Source organism: Myotis daubentonii, chromosome 2 (genome assembly GCF_963259705.1).
Source record: "Myotis daubentonii chromosome 2, mMyoDau2.1, whole genome shotgun sequence".
Classification (NCBI taxonomy): domain Eukaryota; kingdom Metazoa; phylum Chordata; class Mammalia; order Chiroptera; family Vespertilionidae; genus Myotis; species Myotis daubentonii.
Genome location: NC_081841.1, coordinates 101,537,027 through 101,557,463, shown reverse-complemented (window position 1 = coordinate 101,557,463; position 20,437 = coordinate 101,537,027). Strand labels below are relative to the sequence as shown.

Below are 20,437 nucleotides of genomic sequence, written 5' to 3'. Positions count from 1 at the left end.
CTAAAAACTCACTGAAATCTGAAAGGCCTTCGTAGGACTATCACCCACAGGGCTAATCCTGGGGCAGTGAGGGCCACCCCCCACCACCATCTGCTCATCAGAGGCTGAAGGAATGAGCTCCACAGAAGGTAAAAAGATGGGAGCGGAACTTGATGTGCAATGAGAAAGGATATGAAAAAGGGAGACAGATAAGAAAGTGACAGGAAATGTGGAAAGAAAGCACTGATGTGATGGGAGGTAGTACAGGTGTTGTAAAAAGCATAGTTTCTTAATGTTAACTTTTTGCACTATTTATTTTTTATTCTTTTTCTTGGAAGTCTGGTACTGATAATGTGTCCTACCATTTTACAATAACAGAAAGTTAATGTGTTGACTATATTTTCGCTCCTGAAAACCCCAAATGCTGCAGAATACATTTTTCTAAATTAAATAACAAATGTCTCTGCAGGGCTGACATGCTGAGATGGCTATTTTGCTGCATTCTAACTGATTATGCAGTCCCTTTAAGAGTGACTTTGAATCTGAGGAACAACATAAATACACACAATACTGTTATGTAATGTGCTCACTTCCACTTATGATGTCTACATTTAAAAGCTAAAATTAGAACTCACACTTTTCTTGATAAGTTTATCTATATTTTGAAATATTAACACTTTAACAATACTGTACCAATGACTAATTTCATTGTAATACTGCAGTTCTTATCTTCAAAGTTTGAAAGATACTTTCATAGCACTGTCACCCTCTTTCGACTTATCAATACTGACAAGGCCCCGGGAACACCTGAAGCCATACCTGTACGGTGTCAGAATGTTCAGAGGAGGTGGTTTATCACTCTGGTTGTAGATGTCAGCTACAGGGTTAGGAATGCTGTTCTTCGAAACTACCTGCTGGTCTTGGACTGTGGAACTTTTGAAAGCTTTTTTCATGTTGATATCCTGCAGTGACACTATTTAGAGAAAAGTCCCCAAGTTGAGTAATATCAAGATAGTTTAACTGTTTACAAATAAATACAATTTGAGTCACAATCATAAACATCTCCTAGAATAATTAAATAATGTGGTGGTTGTTTTCATTTAAAGACATGCTAAAGTAGCATGTGAGTTCCTTCCCTCTCATAACTCACAGTGACCTCTGTGAAGGCATGTCTTTCTTCTTTTGTAGCGGTCTAATTACTCCATTGAACCTAATATTATAGCATTGTTATTCATTTAAATAGGACTTATTGGAAATCACACAGAAATATAGTTGTAAGTATTAACAGTCATGTGAATACACAGATCTGGGCATCCTGGGGGTTGGCATTCAAATAGTTAATACCATCCTATCTAATAAAAGACAAAAAGGGTAATTAACCGTACCTCCGCTACGCTTCCCATTGGCTAATCAGCGAGATATGCAAATTAACTGCCAACAAAGATGGCGGCCGGCAGCCACGCAGCTGAAGCAAGCAGGAGGTTTGCTTGCTCCAGTGATGGAGGAAGCCAAGGTTCCCCGCCTGCCGCGGCCTGCTCTAAGCTCCGAAAGCAACAATGTTTCAATTATAGAAGCTAAACAAACCCCAGATACCTGCTTTCAGCCAGCCACGGCCTCAGAGCTGGGAGCACTAGTGACGGCAACAGAGTTTCAATTATAGAAGGTAAATAAATCCCAGAATTAAAAGAAAGAAAAAAAGGAGAGGCTGGGAGCTTCAGTCGCAGGCCAGCCTGAAAAAGGCCCTCAGCCCCTCACCCAGACTGGCCAGACACCCCAGTGGACTCCTACCCTGAAGGGGGTGTGACCAGCTACAAACAGCCATTAGCCCCTCACCCAGGCTGGCCAGGCACCTAAGCGGGACCCCCACCCTGATCCGGGACACCCTTCAGGGCAAACCAGCCGGCCTCCACCCATGCACCAGGCCTCTATCCTATATAGTAAAAGGGTAATATGCAAACTTACCCTAACAGCAGAAAGACTGGGAATGACTGGTCACTATGACACACATTGACCACCACGGGGGCAGATGCTCAATGCAGGAGCTGCCCCCTGGTGGTGAGTGCGCTCCCACATGGGGGAGCTCTGTTCAGCCACAAGCCCGGCTGACGGCTGCCAGTACAGCGGTGGTGGTGGGAGCCTCCCCTGCCTCCTCAGCAGCGCTAAGGATGTCCCACTGCAGTTTAGGTCTGCTCCCCGCTGGCAAGTGGACATCCCCCAAGGGCTGCCAGGCTGCCAGAGGGATGTCTGATTGCCAGCTTAGGCCCAATCCCCCGGGGAGCAGGCCTAAGCCAGCAGGTGGTCATCCCCTGAGGGGTCCCAGACTGCGAGAGGGCACAGGCCGGGCTGAGGGACCCTCCCCCTGAGTGCACAAATTTTTGTGCTCCAGGCCTCTAGTCTATATATATAAAGAGCCAGGGGCTGTCACATCCAAAACAACCGAATGGACGACTGAACAGGCTGAGTGGGGCGACAAGGCCGGTGGGGGGATTAGTGAGGCACGACCAAATGATTGAACAAGCAGGCTGTGTGGGGGAACCTAGCTGGCAGGGGGGTTAGTGAGGGACAACCAAACAACTGAACAAGCAGGCTGTGTGGGGCGAACAGGCTGGCAGGGGGGCCAGTGAGGGATGACCAAACAAATGAACAGCAGGCTGCATGGGGTGATCAGGCCAGCAGGGGAAGCAGTGAGGGGTGACCAGGCTGGCAGAGGGGGGCAGTGAGGGGCGAACAGGCCAGTAGGGGCACAGTTGGGGGCAACCAGTCTGGCGGGAGGGGGGACAGTTAGGGGCAACCAGGCCGGCGGGGTGGGGCAGTTAGGGGCGACCAGGTTGGCAGGGTGGGGAGTTGGGGGTGACCAGTCAGGCATGGGGGGCAGTTAGGGGCAATCAGGTCGGCAGGTAGAGGCAGTTAGGGGTGATCAGGCTGGCTGGGGGCCAGTGAGTGGCGAGCAGGCAGGCAGGCCTAAACCGGCAGTCGGACATCCCCTGAGGGGTCCCGGATTGGAGAGGGTGCAGGCTGGTCTGAGGAGAACCACCAACCCCCACCCTGCATGCATGAATTTTGTGCACCGGGCCTCTAGTTTACTTATAATACATGTAGGAAAGAGTTCTGCAGAAAATTTAGAAACTGTAAAAAAAGGCATTACTTTTTTTCTGACACTATCATTAAAGAGAGACAGCAAAGCTTTTCAACAGTAAGATTTAAATTTAAGACATTAAAATTTAAATGTTCTAGAAATTAACTACATGATACAAAACTATACTAAGGAGTAAGAAAACCAGGGCTGATTATGCTTGCTTACTTCTTATGTTTTTACAACTTTATATCTCATGTCCTAACTCATCTGACTTTGACACAAGTTTTCTGAGGTGGGCAAACTGGTCCATTAACCCACTTGACCAATGGAGCTGAAACTCAGATATACTGTAAAATCTCATGAAATTTAATCCACAAATTAACCTTTTCCAGTGTAAGGTTTATCACAAGACTTTCCATTGTAAGCAAAAAACAAAAACAAACAAACAACAAAAAACCCCAGAAACCTGAAGAAAGATAAATATTTAAAAATCACTTTGGTAGCAATCTGAAAAATGAATGATTGATTTGAGATGTTAAAAATTCCTTCTCTGAATAAACCAATAAGTATTAAAATTTTAGTTTTTTACATAAAAGATTAATTTTAAAAATCAAATTAAAAAGCTCCACTATTTTTGTTGAAAAAGTCAATAAGATTTAAATTTAAGACATTAAAATTTAAATGTTCTACATTTTTGTTAAATTTCTAATTCACTAATTTAATTCTGACCTTTGAAAAAGACATTTTTAAATGAGGGATGATTTCCACAAATAACCACATTAAAAAAACACCTTCATTTTTTACTAATACTACTATTATACATCTAGTAGAAAAATCAGATGCTAGGATCATTTTAATGCAATAAGAGAAACTATAACTACCATTATATGAAGGTAAAATAATTTTTAAGCTGAACATTTTTCTCAAAGTAAACATGAAATGGCATTTCTTATACCTTTTTACAGATCCCTCCCCCCCCCCAGTATAATCTCAATCCTTCACTCAAAAGATATTGAAAGCGAAATTTTAAAAAAGGAATTGAGTTTTCTGTTGAAACTACCACAATTTCAGGGTGCATCATCAAGCTGATTACAGTGAACTACACAGTGCTTGCCAATATGAACATTATTTTAAGACCCCACAGTCTGAAAGTTTTCAGTAAATGCTATTTCTAAGAAGTTAAACCACCAAGGTCATTTAAAGGCATCAACCCTAACAAGAACATGGGGTAGAAGCCTTCTCTTGCACACTCAATATGTATAACCTGCCCTCTTAGTTGGACCATGTCTTTGGATTGATTCTGTAATTTTTAGGTAAGAAAGTATCTTTTTTTAAAATATATATATTTTATTGCCGAAACCGGTTTGGCTCAGTGGATAGAGCGTCGGCCTGCGGACTGAAGGGTCCCAGGTTCGATTCTGGTCAAGGGCATGTACCTGGGTTGCAGGCACATCCCCAGTGGGATGTGTGCAGGAGGCAGCTGATCAATGTTTCTCTCTCATCGATGTTTCTAACTATCTCTCCCCCTTACTCTCTGTAAAAAAAATCAAAAAAAATTTTTTTAAAAATAAAATAAAAAATATATATTTTATTGAATTATTTTACAGAGAGGAAAGGAGATAGTTAGAAACATCAATGAGAGAGAAACATGATCAGCTGCCTCCTGCACACCTCCTACTGGGGATGTGCCCACAACCAAGGTACATGCCCTTGACCAGAATCGAACCTGGGACCTTTTAGTCCGCAGGCCGACGCTCTATCCACTGAGCCAAACTGGTTAGGGAGGTAAGAAAGTATCTTTAAAATAACTACTAATAGCCTAAATTAAGACTTCTAATGCTGAATGCATTAAAAAAATCCTTTAAAACAAATACTAAATGGGTAAATTTTTTTTTTTAAAAAAGAGAGTATAGATATGAGATAGACATTATATAAATCTCTTTAAAATAATTTTTTAAAATATATTTTATTGATTTTTTTACAGAGAGGAAGGGAGAGGGATAGAGAGTTAGAAACATCGATGGGAGAGAATCATCAATCAGCTGCCTCCTGCACACCTCCTACTGGGGATGTGCCCACAACCAAGGTAAATGCCCTTGACTGGAATCGAACCTGGGACCCTCCAATCCGCAGGCCAATGCTCCATCCACCGAGTCAAACCAGTTAGGGCTAAAATAAATTTTTATTGATTTCAGAGAGGAAAGGAGAAGGGAGACAGAAACATCAATAATGAGAATCATTGATCAGCTGCCTCCAACATGCCCCACATTGGGGAACGAGCCCGCAACCCGGGCATGTGCCCTGAGTGGGAACCGAACTGTGACCTCCTGGTTCATAGGTCGAAGCTCAGCCACTGAGCCACACCGCCAGGCTGATGTGAATCTTTTAGTTGCTAATTAACACAAAGTCGTGGGTTGTCCCCCCTCACTATTCTTCTAGAAAGAGACAAGATGAAATATCAGCATAGTACCCCAAGGAAAAAGCAGTAATTGCCCTGCAATTAATTACTACTGTGTTGTCAAGATCACTGCTAGCTCATTGCTTTTGTGCAATTACATACCCTCTTCCACTGTCGAATCCAGCTGGGTAACTTTGACAGCAAGGCGATCAATTCTGTCTTGAAGAGAATTTGCTCTGATGTAAAAGTTGTTAGCTTCATTAAACAACTCACCAAATATGTCTTCAGCATGTTTGCCTGTAGGAGAAAATGAATGGAGAGAGCCATCTGTTAAGAACTGCTGAGGCAGCCTTCACACATTCTCACACTGCCGATTACTGTTAACACAGGGGATTTTGTGCAAATGATTATAAAAATAGAGTGTCACAGTCAAGGGTCTTTAGAAGTTTTGAAAATTTATTAGGGCTGTTCACACATATCTGAAATTGACCCAAAGTTGTAAGAATTGTAAAATACTGCAGATAGTATAGAATTTTTATTTAACTGCTACATGAGCTATCACGCAAGTTGTTTCCCATTAAACTTTTTTTGAAAAAATTACTCTGACTTTGCATGCTTTATGTATAAATAGAATCTCAGTACCTAAACTTTCCTTTTACTTCCAAGGATAATTTAGTAAGTCATGTTAGTTTCTAAATTTAGGATGTTATCTTATTCACAATTAGAAAAATTAGGTATCTTACATTGAGCCTACCACTTTCAAATGGCATTAAATTGTTCTAATTCATATTTTAAAATCTAAGTATATAGTGCTGACTCTGGAACTCTCAAAAACTCAGTACTTTGTATTCTGAGTTAAATTTTTCTGTACGGATCACTTCTACATTCTTGTGAGTGCTAGACACAACTACTTTCCTCAAAGTGTAATTAATACATTTCTGAAAATCTGACAGGCAAGAAAAAAATCTGCCCATGTTAAATTTCCAGATCCTAACACCATTCCTGTAGTCATTCAACAAACATCTAGTCTGAGTGTGCCAGGCACATCTGCATCCCATCTCCTCTGACAGAGATGCCACTTTTTAAAGATAAACTTTCTTTTTAAGAACAGTTTTAGATTCACAGCAAACATGCACAGCTTCCCCCAACATCCAGCACCAGAGTGGAACATTTGTTATAATTGATGACCCACATTGACACATCATCATCACCTGGATCACTTTAGTTCCAGAGAATCACATGGTTTGCTCCCTCACCTCATCTAGGTCTACCCAAACCTAGGTCACCGTCTAAGTGAGACTTTCTCTAGCAACCGTAGCTAAATGGCAACCACCTCACCTACACACACACACACACACACACACATACACAACCTATCTATCCCTTCCCTGCTCTAATTTTCTCCTTTGCACTTACCATCACTTATACTTATTCATCTTATTTCCTGCCTATCTCTCCTTGTAGGATCCAAGGGAATAAGAGCTTTCCTCTGTTCTGTGCATTGCCGTACCAATCCCCAAGGTGTGGTGTATGCCCGGTTTAGAGAAGGTGCCCCCAACATTTTGGAATGAATAAAAATGCACTAAAGTCAATTCTTCAGGATGAAGATTAGGGTGAGCAAGATCAGATGCCCCTCTCTGTGTTCTCACAATACCCTAAGCATACCTCAATCACAGGACTCATCACAGAACTCTAATCCTGTCTATTTACAGAAGTTCTTTGAAAATATGAGCGATATCTCTTATCTCTGCATTGTGCTGAGCCAGTGCCCCGTATTTCTTGAATAAAACACACAGCGTCTATACCAGTTGTTAATAAGTACACAACCAACAAATACTCCCCTGCACAAGTTTAGGAAATGCTGGGCTACAAAGATTTAACATGTTTCTATGCCTTGGGGCATCTCAAAAGCCTTAATATGTTGCTAATGTGTGTTAAGAATCTGCAAGAGAAGCAGCAAGCATATAACGTTTTCAAACTGAATGGGCCTGGAAACACCTAGTAACACCTTTCAGAACCACTGTCTTATGAAGCCCATTGGGGAAATGCCTGCCCATTGAGCTGGATGACCTGGAGCAAACACCATCTTCCAATGCTTTATATCCAAGTCTGTCCATAGTTTGTTTTGAATGTCAGACATAGTTAAAATGTAACCAACTAATTTTTGTTTTTCTAGTTGATCATTCATAGCTTTAAAAGTTATTACAGTCCTAGCTGATTTGTCTCAGTGGATAGAGTGTCAGTCTGTGGACTGAAGGGTCCCGGGTTTGATTCCGGTCAAGGGCATGTGCCCGGGTTGCGGGCTCGATCCCTAGTAGGGGGCATGCAGGAGGCAGCCAGCCAATGATTCTCTCTCATCATTGATGTCTCTGTCTCTCTCTCTGTCTCTCTCTCTGTCTCTCTCTCTCTCTCTCTCCCCCCCCTCGGTCCCTCCCTCCCTCTCTAAAATCAATAAAAATATATTTAAAAAGTTATTTGGCACAATTCCAAAAAAAATCCCATTCCTTTCTAGCTATGCAGAAATCTAATTAATAGGGACAGTATATGTCACCAGGAATGTGGGAGTATACAACAGTGTCTTGCAAAAGTTACACTAGTATCTTCAAAGCACAGCAAGTATGGTTAAGAACCACACCCTGGGAGACACTATAAGTTGAAAAGGGTACATAACAAGTCCCTCCTACCTTCAGTGCTTAACCCTATTTGAAAAAAAATTACATGTGCATGTATATATATGCAATTGATACTATAGTCCCATTGGAAGTTCTTGATTTATAAAAGAAAAAAACAACAGCATGCAGAAATTAAATACTTTAATATTTAATATTTTGCCAGCTGCTGAAAGCTGACAAGTGACTAAAGAGAAGAATATTTAAGGAACTATAATTACTGCTGAACAAGAATAAAGTGTTACAGTTACAGTGTTCAGTTTTACAAACAACTTACTTGAAAAGCTTGATTTTAATCACTCTTTCAATGGCACGTTCATTAATAGCTAAACTAAAATAATTGAAGACCACACTGAGGTAAGTGCAATTCATTCATTTTTTGCTGACCAAGAATCTTCTTATAGATTTGTCAGGCCCATTATGAACTTGTGTCCAAGTATGTCAGGTTGAGAAGTACAAAAATTCTGCATGGATTTTCAATTGCATTTAAAAGTGAAGGTTCATTGAAAACAACCAGTATGTTTGTTATGAGTCCTTTCTGTGGAACAAGAAACCACTCATGACAAAGTCCTTCAGAAATTTAATACACATATCTAGCACCTAGATATTGGTTTGTCAAGATTTTGGCTTCTCATTTTCCACTAAAAAGAAGTAGGATTCTTGGAAAAATGACTGGATATGAGGCTGAGAGTGGAAAAGTACAAGATAAACTTAGAATATCTTGCTGTACTTTTCTTTAAAAAGTAAAGAAGTACTCAGAGATTGGTGGGGACGTGGCAGAAGGACGCAGAAGCCAGCCTAAAGGGCTCCGACTGGCCAACTGTGGGAAAATGTGAGCATCAAAATAAATAATAAAGACAATGGATTATAAGCCAGACAATAAATAAGAATCTATGAGTCCAAATTGATACAAATAAATGAATTGAATGAATAGGGAAAGAAGTGCAAACACTTAGAGCAGAATTCCAACTAATAAATGTAGGAGAAAGTATGGAATAATCAAAATCACCATTCTCAACTACTACAGTAAGAGTTTGAGCAAAAATCATCAATAGATGCTGAGACTAGTGAGAAGTGGGAGGTCGGATAGGAGGCTGCTGCAGAGCAGTGGAAGACCCTGGTGGCTTGGACTAGAACAGCAGCGGTGGAGGTGCTAACAAGGTGTACAGATTTGGTCCATATTTTGAAGATGTCTGGTATGAGAGGAAGAAGAGGCAAATCAAAAGCACTGCAAGAGTGGAGTTCCCATTTACTAACAGATGGGGGGGAGATATAGAAGAAAGGGATCATTAATTCTGTATTAGACATGCTGAGTTGAGATGCCCATTAGAAGTTCAAATGAAAAGACCCACCAATACAAGTTTGAAATCTAGGGGAAAGGTCTGAACTGAGGACACCAATTTGGATGTGTCCACGTAAAGACAGTATTTCAAGCCATGGACCAGATGAGACTGCCTAGGCCGTGGTCGGCAAACTGCGGCTCGTGAGCCACATGCGGCTCTTTGGCCCCTTGAGTGTGGCTCTTCCACAAAATACCACGTGCGGGTGCGCACGAACGGTGCGATTGAAACTTCGTGGCCCATGCGCAGAAGTCAGTATTTTGTGGAAGAGCCGGTATTTTGTGGAAGAGCCACACTCGAGGGGCCAAAGAGCCGTGGTTTGCCGAGCTGCAGTTTGCTGACCACTGGTGAATGGGAATAGGCAACGAGACGGTCAATGATCCAGCCCTAGAGCACTCCAGCATACAGAGGTTGGGAAGATCATCAGAGACTAATAAAAAAGCACCTGAAGTGGGAGACACATCAAGTGTACTGGCACAGAAACCAGGCAAGAAAGTTTCTCCAGAAGAAAGTTATCAACGGATTCACATGCTGCCAATGGATCAAGTCACAAGACAGAGAATGAGCACTGGACTTGGCAACACGGACAGAAACATCACTGATAACATTAACAAGCAGTTTCAAGAGTGGATGGGACAAAACTTTAATGAGGGAAGTGAGGGCAGTGGAGATATGAATGGTTCTTAAGGAATCTTGCTGTGAAGGGGAGCAAGAAATGGGTCCATAGGTAAAGACTGATCTCAGGTTCATTTAGTTGGAAGATTCCTCAATATATTCATATATTTAGTAGGGATGATGTAGACAGGGGGAACAGATGGTGCAGAGGAGAGAAGGTAAATGGATGAACATGAGGGTGAGGGGTTCCATGCTTTACACAGAAACATGTACATACACCACTTTAAGGGAGAATGAGGAGGACACATAGTACAGGCGCATATCAGATTTGGCAGAAGGGGGATGTTTTGTTCTCTGACTACTTTTATTTTCCAGTGAAATGAGATTAGCAAGTTCATCAGTGGTAGGAAGTTTGAGGTGGAAAGGGAGGATAAGATACAGGCAGGAAAACCAATTAATACAGAAATTACAGCAGGACTTCTGAGCAACACTGAGGGCTCAACTGAGGAATATGCTTGTAATTGTAAAACTTTCTTCTTTTCTAATGTAAGCATTTAAAGCTACAAATTTCCCTCTAAGCACTTCTGAAACCAAATTCCACAAACATATTGGTATTCTGTGTATTCATTACCACAGTCACACCTAGTTTCTAATTTCCTTTATTGCTTCTTTGATTCAAAGATTATTTTTGCTTCATTTTCCAATATGTGAGAATTATCTAAAATGGTTATAATTATTATCTCATTCTCATTACACTCTTTATGATATTGATCTTTTCAAATGGATCACTATAGGGCCAAGCATATGTTCCTTTTAGACATTAAGAAAATGTGTGGGAGTTTTGTGTTCTACAAAGGGCAATTAAGTCACACTGGGTTGGTAATGTGGTTCAAACCTTCTATATCCTTACAGATTTTCTGTCTATTTTGTTCAATCAATTACTGAAAGGATTTTGTTAAAATCTCATACTATGATTCTGTGTTTTTTTTTAAATTTTTCCCTTTTATTTCTATTTTTATTCTATGTACTTTGGAGCTCACTTATTAGGTACATATACATTTAAGATGGTGTGTTTTTGATAAATCTCTTTTATCACTATGGATTGTTCTTATTTATCTCTTTTATACTCTATTTGACATTAATATATCTACATAAGCTTTCTTATGTTCTATGTTTACATGGTATATATTTTTAGTATTTTCTTTATTGTTTAAAGTATTACAAATAGTAGTGAATATGGCTCCTTTTTCCTCCACTGACCTCCTCCCCTACCCCCAGGCACATGCCCTCAGCCCCCTCCCCCAGTGCCTGTGTCCATTGGTTATCCTTATATGCATGCATACAAGTATTTTCTAAAATCATTGTCTTCATCCTTAAAAATGCATGTATGTTAACCTTGCTGTTTTACTTACACTAATAAGTTCTGCCTTTTAAGTAGAATGTTTAAAATGTTTATTGCAATTATTGATACAGTGAGTTTAATTCTATCATTTGGGCATTAGTTTTCTATTTTTCTTTTCTGTTCCTTGCTCTTCTGTTCTTTTCCTGCCTTTTATCTGGGATAATCAAATAATTATCTTAGAATTCCATTTTATCTCCTCTATGTATTATCCTAGAGCAGTGATGGCGAACCTTTTGAGCTCAGCGTGTCAGCATTTTGAAAACCCCTAACTTAACTCTGGTGCCGTGTCACATATAGAAATTTTTTTTATATTTGCAACCATAGTAAAACAAAGACTTATATTTTTGATATTTATTTTATATATTTAAATGCCATTTAACAAAGAAAAATCAACCAAAAAAATTAGTTCGTGTGTCACCTCTGACACGCATGTTATAGGTTCGCCATCACTGTCCTAGAGGTTACTGGAAATTAAAATATACATTCTTAATTCATCAAATTGTACTTTCAAATAATATAGTATTTCATAAACAATGTAAAACTCAACAGTAAAATTTCCATTTATCTCCTTCTTCCCTTAGAGCTCTTACTGAATATATTTTAATTTCATACAGTAAACAGTCAATATTTAAATAGAGATATAAACATAATTTTTAAATATCTTTCTGGTGATCTTTATTCCTTCTCACACATCCAAGCTACCATCTGGTTTCATTCCCTTCAGCCTAAATAATTTGTTTTTAGCTTTTTTTTTTTTTGTAGTGCAGGTCTGCCAAAAACTAATTCCCTCAGATTTTCTCTGAATAAAAATGTCTTTATTTCATTTTCATTTTTGAAGGGCATTTTCACTGGTTATAGAATGACAAACTTTTTTCTTTTGTCACTTTATTCACTGCCTCCTGGTTTCCATTGTTTCTGATGATTAAGTCAGCTGTCATTTTTAACAATGTTTTCCCCTACTTATTTTCTCTTGCTTCTTTTAAGCTTTTTAAAATCATTGTTCACTTAGCAATATTATGATGATGTGACTATATGTGACTTACTTTAATTTACACATTTTGAAATTTGTTGAACTTCTTGGATCATTTGGTTGATATCTATCATCAATATTCAAAAATTCTCATCCATATTTTTTCTGCACTATTCTCCTTTCCTCTTCTTCTGAAACTTCAATTATATATGTGTTAGACCATTTGATATTGTCCCATATTTTGAATACTTTTTCTTTCTTACTAATTTTCTCTTGTGAATCAGTTTGGATAATTCCTATTGACTTGTCTCCAAGCTTACTAATCCCTTCTGCATAGGTCCAGTTTGCTTTTATGCCATCAAGTGAATTATTCCTGAGAATATATTTTTTAGTTCTAGTCTTTTTTTTTTCTTAATAGTTTCCATTTTGCTGTTGAAATTCCCTATTTCTTCATATATGTTGTTGACCTTGTTCATTCTTTCCTTCAATGTATTTTTTATTCTTTCTTAGAATTTCCATATCTCTGCTCATATCATCCATATGTTCTTAAATGCTGTCTACTTTTTCATTAGAGCTTAGCATATTAATCATATCTAGTTTAAATTCATGGGCTAATAATTCCAACATCCCTGACACATCTCAATCTGGTTCTGATGCTTATTCTGTCTCTTTATACTGTGGTGTTTTGTGTGGGGTTTTTTGCCCTTTACATTTTGTTATTGAAAGCCAATCATGACATGGGTAAAAGGACCAAGGTACGGTGGCCTTTAATACTGAGTTGGGAATGTGTGGGGGAGAGACAGTATTCTAAAATCCTATAACTTTCCCCCTAGCTTTACTGAGGTATAACTGACAAAACTGTATATATTTAAAGTATACTATGTGATGATTTTACATGCATAAATTGTGAAATGATTACGACAATCAAGTTAATTAATACATCTACCTATAAATACTCACTCAAATGCCTGAGCAATCATTAAGCTCAGGCTTCATTAATTATCCAGATGGAAAATCCTCATCACCCATCCAAGTATATCTCTTTTCTCATTAACTGAATGTGTAGAATTGTAAAGAGAAGTTAGCCTCTTAAAATGAGTCATGATTTTTATCTTACAAAGAAATAACCACATCACCTCACATAGTTTTTTTGTAAGAACACTTACAATCTATTCCCTTAACAATTTTCCATTATACAGCATATTATTTTAAATTATAGTCAGCTTGCTATACATTAGATTCCAAGATCTTACTCATTTTATAATTGAAGGCTTCTACCCTTGACCAGCATCTCCCACCCTCCCACCCAGCACTATAACTCCTCCCCTGGTAATAACCATTCTACTATTTGTTTCTATGAGTTTGACTTTATTTTTAGATTCTACATATAAATAAAATCACACAGTTTTTGTCTTTTTCTGTCAGGCTTATTTCACTTAGCATAATATCCTCTACATTCATCCATGTCACAAATGGCAGCATTTTCTTCTTTCTTGCTGCTTAATAATATTCTATTTTGTGTGTGTGTGTGTGTGTGTGTGTGTGTGTGTGTGTGGTGTATGGAGGAGGAGGAGGAGGAAGAAGAGGAGGAGGAGTGGTAGTACTCCCCCCTTACCTGTGGTTTCACTTTCCACTGTTTTAGACTGAAGCAGACAATGTTCATGCCTATATAAGAGCCTGCTTTGTGGAAGAATACTAGTTTAGGCTACTGATAATCACACCACGTACCTGATATGATATTTTTAGAAAAATATTAAAATCTTTAAAATCTTTCTTCAAAGTTTTTAGATGATCTGCTTTAAAAGTGTAAATCAAAACTATCAGAAAATAAATCACTTAAAAAATTTTACCATAAGCCTATAAACTCATGAAATGGGAAAAATAGAAATGATAAACCTGAGATGCTTAACGAAGGCAAGACTGAACATTCAGACTTGGCTGACTCTCCAACTTGTACTCTTAAGGATTATTCTATGTTTAAAACCTGCTATGTTGAAATCTATTTAGGGAAAGAAGAAATGAAAAACAACTGCACTCATAATTACGTCTAAAATTCCATAAGGAGGTATTTCTGATATTCTAGGTCAAATATCATCTGGGAAAGGGCTTAAATTTCCAGCAATTCTGCCTTTGGTCTGGGGTGGGGGGTTTCTTATCACGCTTGTCTCTAATTCTTGTGCTGACAGAACTTTTATGATACAGCTTCCTAAGTGTGTGTGTGTATATATCTATCTCACTTCTTACCTACTCAATAGAAAAAACACACAAAAAATAAAGACTGACCCAAGATGTCATTTATTATGTGTGAGTGTTGTAGCAGCACATATTTCCTATTTTATGGCTATATTGATGTCAAATATATGTTTTTTTAACTTCTAAGTAGGCACCAAATTGATTTTATTTGCGGTATGTTGCACCTACAGGGGTACTGATGAATAAGCACTAATAAATAAATAAATGTTAATCAATAATTTGCTATTCTACTAACAATTAAAAACTTAGTACCTTAGTTTTCCAAAATCATCTTGGCATACATATTACCATACTCCTCTTTGTGTAAGGCTCTCTGGGTTGTGAGAACAGATGCACTTGAGGAACTTGAAGAATGGGCATCTGTTCTGAGGACACCTAAGCACTCCTCCTTTAATGTCCAGCTCCTGCAGGTCCAGGGACCTGCTGCTATCTCCTCCTCGCTGGGCCCTGTGGTCTCTTTCATGTTCAGCTCCAGTTTCTCTCTGCAAATTATTTTGCCTTTCTTCACCAATTTGCTCTATCTTCTCTTAGCTCTGCCCCACTCCACAACTTTGGCTTGCAGGCAGCCATCATGATTTCTTTAGTGCTGGATACGATTTCGGGAGGAGATTCCATAATAAACTAGAAAATTCTGTGTGGTTTCTTAGTTCACACCTCCTGGGAGAAAATGACTGATCCAGCTCATCTCTTCAATCCAGATGCACAGAATCTAATTTGTAGTTCCTATCTCTGGGACACACTCCAATCACAATCTCTGTAGTGATTCCTAGTCTTTGGTTCTAAAGTTCCCCAAGTGATTCTGGTTGAGATCCACTGAGGCAGCCTAAATAAGGTTGACTATCCTTGAGGCTGGTATCTCATGTAAGGCTACAGCAGATTATGTGTACAAAACATAACCAAGGCTAGAGTGGTGCATTAGTCTCCTATAGCTGCTGTATCAAATCACCAATTTAGTGGCTTAAAGCAACACAAATATATTCTTATAGTTCCCAGAGGTCAGAAGTCTGAACCAAGGTATAGACAGAACTGCGATCCTTGTAGAGGCTTTAGGGGATAATCCAGTTTCCAAAGGCTGCCTACATTCCTTGGCTCATGTCCTTTTCTTATATCTCAAAGCCAGCAATGGCCAATTGAGTCTTCGTTAAATCACAACTCTCTGGCACTCTCCTACCTCCTTCTTCCACATTTAAAGGACCCCTGTGTTGCCACTGGTCCCACCTGGAGACTCCAGGATCATCTTCTCTTAAGGTTAGCTAATTGGCAATCTTAATTCCCCCTTGCCACATCATATAGGATAGCTGCAATCTGAAGGTTCCAGGGTTAAGAAATGGACATCTTTCGAGGGACTATTATTATTCTACCTAAAAGTGGACTACATGAAACAAAACATACTGTATTATTAGTTTCACTTATAAGAGACGGTACCCAAGTGGGCACCATAAACACTACTAACACAACATTACACTGAATATTATAGCATGAGATACAGCTCCACTATTAAAACTTTAACAGTTGTGTGCGTTTTCATCACTTATATGCTACTAGAGGTCCAGTGCACAAATTCGTGTACCAGTGGGGTCCCTTGGCCTGGCCTGTGGGATCGGGCTGAAACTGGCTCTCTGACATGCCCCGAGGGGTCCCGGATTGCGAGAGAGTACAGGTCAGGCCAAGGGACCCCACTGGTACATGATCGGGGGCCAGGGAGGAACATGAGAGGTTGGACAGCCAGGGAGGGACCACAGAAGGGCTCCAGGGCATGTCCAGCCCATCTCTCTCAGTCCCAATCGGCCGGACCCCAGCAGCAAGCTAACCTACCAGTCAGACCGTCTGTCTCCTGGTGGTCAATGTATGTCATAGCAACTGGTCTACCAGTCGACTGTCTGCCCCCTGGTGGTCAGTGCATGTCATAGCGAGCGGTTGAGCAGCCTTAGCATATCATTAGCATACTAGAGGCCCAGTGTACGAATTTGTGCACTGGTGGGGTCCAGTAGGCCTGCCCCGATGGGGGCTGATTGAGGGCAGGGCTGGCCAGGGTGAGGGGCCGCAGTTGTTCTGGTCATTCCAGTCATTCTGTCATTCGGTTGCTAGGCTTTTATTATACAGGATTAATAAGCTCAGACAGCCATAACAAAGTATCTTAAATTTGAGTGGCTTAAACAACAGAAATGTATTTTTCTCACAGTTCTGGAGGCTGGAATTTGGGGTCAGGGTACCAGCATAGCATCGTCCCAGAAAGTGCTGGGTCGACTGCCAGTCAGGGCACATGCCCAGGTTGCAGATTCAATACCCAGTCCAGTGAGTTCAGGAAACAATGGAACAATGTTTCTCTCTCCCTTCTTCTCTCTGAGATCAATTAAAATGAATAAATAATGTTCTCTAAGTATGGTTTTAACAGGAAAGACATTAGTGATCTACAAAGTGAAAAACTCGTTATAACATATATACAGCATGGCCCATTTTTTAAAAAAATGTTTATTCATTTCAGAGGAAGGTAGAGGGAGAGATAAATAGCATCAATGATGAGAATCATTGATCAGCTGCCTCCTGCAGGCCCGTACTTAGGATCAAGCCGAAATTTGACCAGGAATCATATCATGACCTCCTGGTTTCATAGATCTATGCTCAACCACTGAGCCCCAACAGCCGGGCCCCATTTTTATCAATACCAGGCATATGAGGTACATTAGCAAGATCTCACTCCTAGATGAAAGTCTGAAATTGCCCAAACTCCTTTGCAGCTAGATTTCTGTATATGAACTCGTTTCTGCCTATTGGATGCACTTGCACAATATTTTGAAGGCAGAAGTGGGGCAGAGAGTTTTCCCACAGTTTGGGCCGTTTGCTGCTGGTGATCATGTTTGCAGAGATGTGGAGGTTTTCTGCAGTGGAATCCAGGCTGTGCACAGGCAGTTGTGGCAGAGGCAGTGCCCAGTGACCTGTTTTGTGGGAGCTGGAGGGCACTTGTGGGGGCAACTGTTTCTCGATCCCCGGGTCACAGCTGTGCCAGAGTGTCCTAGAATTCAGTTGTGGCTGAGGGGGCAGCTCCTCCCACTGGGCAGGGAGTCTTTCCTGGGGACCCAGCCTAATACCCCCTCCTAGAGCTTTCCGATGATTTCCCAAACACCAATTCCCTGTGCTAAATTCTTTCCTGCCTACAATAGCAAAGGTCTAAAAACATTTTGGATCCTCTACTTTCAATGAAAACAATGCTGCACAGGGTCAGGTCTGAGAAGTGGGTGAGGTGTTGCGGAAGGCTTCCTTCTTTGAGTCTCAGCTTCCTCTTCTGTAGAACAAAGACCAAAGATTATCTGTTCATAGTTACTGAAGCCCATGGCAGCTGTGTTTCACGAAGGTGGCCACAACATTTCCTATCCTTCCTGTGGCACTGCCACTTTCCACCACGTCCTCCCTCTCGAAGCAGGGCTGACCTCTGACACTCTGGTAACCAGTACACTGGTTGCCCGCAGAATTCCAAGGCCAAGGCTGAAAAGGCATGGGTCCTTCAGCCCCCCACTTCGCCAGGATTTCCAGCTCCAGCCATGTCCACGCTGCTCCGGGCTCTGGCTGACGCGGGGCCCGTCCTGGTCAGGGTGTTGGGGAGATCCGGCCCGGATCAGGCTGGCTGGCTGCCGCAGTGCATGTCATAGCCACCGGTCGTTCTGGTCCTCCTGGTCATTCTGCTGTAACGATTGCTGGGTTTTTATATATATAGACTACACTTTGGTTGGTTGAATGGCCAACCGAATGACTGGACACTTAGCATATTAGGCTTTTATTATATAGGATGCCAATAGATATTTTAGCCATAAAAACAGGAGACTAAAGCATTCTTACAAAAATATATGAGTGCAGGAATCTAATAAACAAAACAAACTGATGAACAAAATAGATCTGGAGACACAGAACCATGGAACAGACTGATGAATTTCAGAGGGAAGGTGGGGGTGGGGAGGTGAGAGGGGAGAGAGTAACTGGGGAATTTACCTATATGCGTATATGTATAAGCCATGGACACAGACAATAGTGTGGGGAAGGCTTGGGAGGGGTGGGTGCAGGTAGAGGAGGTCGATGGGGGAAAAAACCCACACACAACAAAAAAACAAAGAGGACATCTGTAATACTTTCAACAATAAAGATAAATTTAAATATATATATGTGAATGCAAACAGAAACATTTTACCCTTCAATAATTTGCAAGGTATCTTCCTATAATTATACAATTTTATATATTTTATCAACAACCACTACCAAAAATCAATTATAATTAGTTTATATTTCAGAAGAAATCTACTGTGAAATACATTTAACTAATTTCCAAGTTACTTGTGACTTAGTCAATGATTACAGATGTATTAAAAATTAATGAGTAATAATACAGTACAATTCTTTCTGAAAATACCTATCCATGATGTTTTTTCTTAAAAAAAAAAAAAAAGTGCTTGAAGTTCTTTAGGAATCATACCCTGTGCTTGAGGCTATCAAGTATGTGAAATTTTATGGACAATTTTCTAGTTATTAACAGTTTCTGAAAAACTTAACTGTGAAAACCTGTCACCCAAAATGCAGTGTAACCATCTAAACCTAAAAGGAGTGGGATGAAGTGAGAAAACAAGATTATATAAAAAGTTAGGGGGAAAAACACTGCAACCTCAAAGAGTTTTGAAGGAAAAGAATTTTCAAACACATATTTGAGGCTTAAGACATGGCATATTCCTTGGGTGGTAGTTCATATGAACGTTCAAAATTAGAATAACAGAAAGTCTTCTTTTCCTTATGCTTGAATTTGCTGGTATTTATATGCCCTATGTATGTAATATGTACCTGGTTCTGTATATCTGTAACAATCGTACTTGACTTCAATTTGGAATCGGCAAATCTCATAATTTTTTGGCTTTAATCTTTGATTAATTTGGAGTATTATTCAATCGACAAATATTTATTGAGTGCCTACTCTGAGCCAGATGTATTACAGTTGTTAACTAGTTTCAATTTGCTACCTTTTATACAAGTTAGTCCTGTCCAAGTTAAAGAAAATACTTAAAGTTTATAAAAGCTAATTATATTATGCTCATTTTAATAAGTTTTAAAAATTGTGTAAAACTACTTTATATCTACTCATTTGGCCTCATCCAATAATTTATGAACTGGTCAACTCTAACTTTACGTCTTGCTACATAAAGCTGGTGCTACAAGGCCAGAGAGGGTGCTGCTAATTCCACACTGGGACATGCAGGAGGGAGGAAGGGCGGTTCCTTCCCTCAAAGCTGCAGTCTCATCTTTGGACAAGCACATAGCTATTGAATTGAAATCTATTTGCTAATATTAAAATTAATAAAAGGCAACTGATAATCCAAAAAAAAAGTTATTCTAAAAAGGAGATGACTTACTTAGACTGCTTAGCTGGCGTATGATAGCAGCAAGGGTACTATTGGTTACACATTCAAGTTCACTGGTAATCCCTTCGGGCAGGGTGCCCCGGCACAGGTGCCGGGGTTCGATGTTCCGCTTCACTAAAGGCATGGCTCACAATCTGAAAATTAAACAAACATTTTTTAAAAGGCTCATTGCACTTTTTAACAAATCTAGAGTCTTCATTTTCTGGAAAATTGATTCTTTTTCCCAGCAATTTTCATTATCCTGTCATTTCTACATAAGAGAATCAGTTAAATATGCAACAGATGTTGAATAACTTAAATGAATACTATAGAGATCAAAGATAAATTACAGTACAATTC

The 20,437-nt window shown here is 39.8% G+C and overlaps 1 protein-coding gene across 2 annotated transcripts in view; it reads right to left on the bottom strand.

Moving 5' to 3' along the window:
- The window catches only part of WASF3 (WASP family member 3), a 158,654-nt gene that overhangs the window by 18,610 nt on the left and 119,607 nt on the right, over positions 1 to 20,437 (bottom strand). For both annotated transcript variants that reach the window (XM_059684038.1, XM_059684039.1), the window contains exons 3-5: positions 20,090 to 20,232; positions 5,616 to 5,750; positions 799 to 952 (exon numbers count right to left, since the gene is read on the bottom strand). In XM_059684038.1, the coding sequence (XP_059540021.1) occupies positions 799 to 952; positions 5,616 to 5,750; positions 20,090 to 20,222 (422 nt within the window). In that variant the 5' untranslated portion in view covers positions 20,223 to 20,232. The remainder of the gene's footprint in view (positions 1 to 798; positions 953 to 5,615; positions 5,751 to 20,089; positions 20,233 to 20,437) is intronic.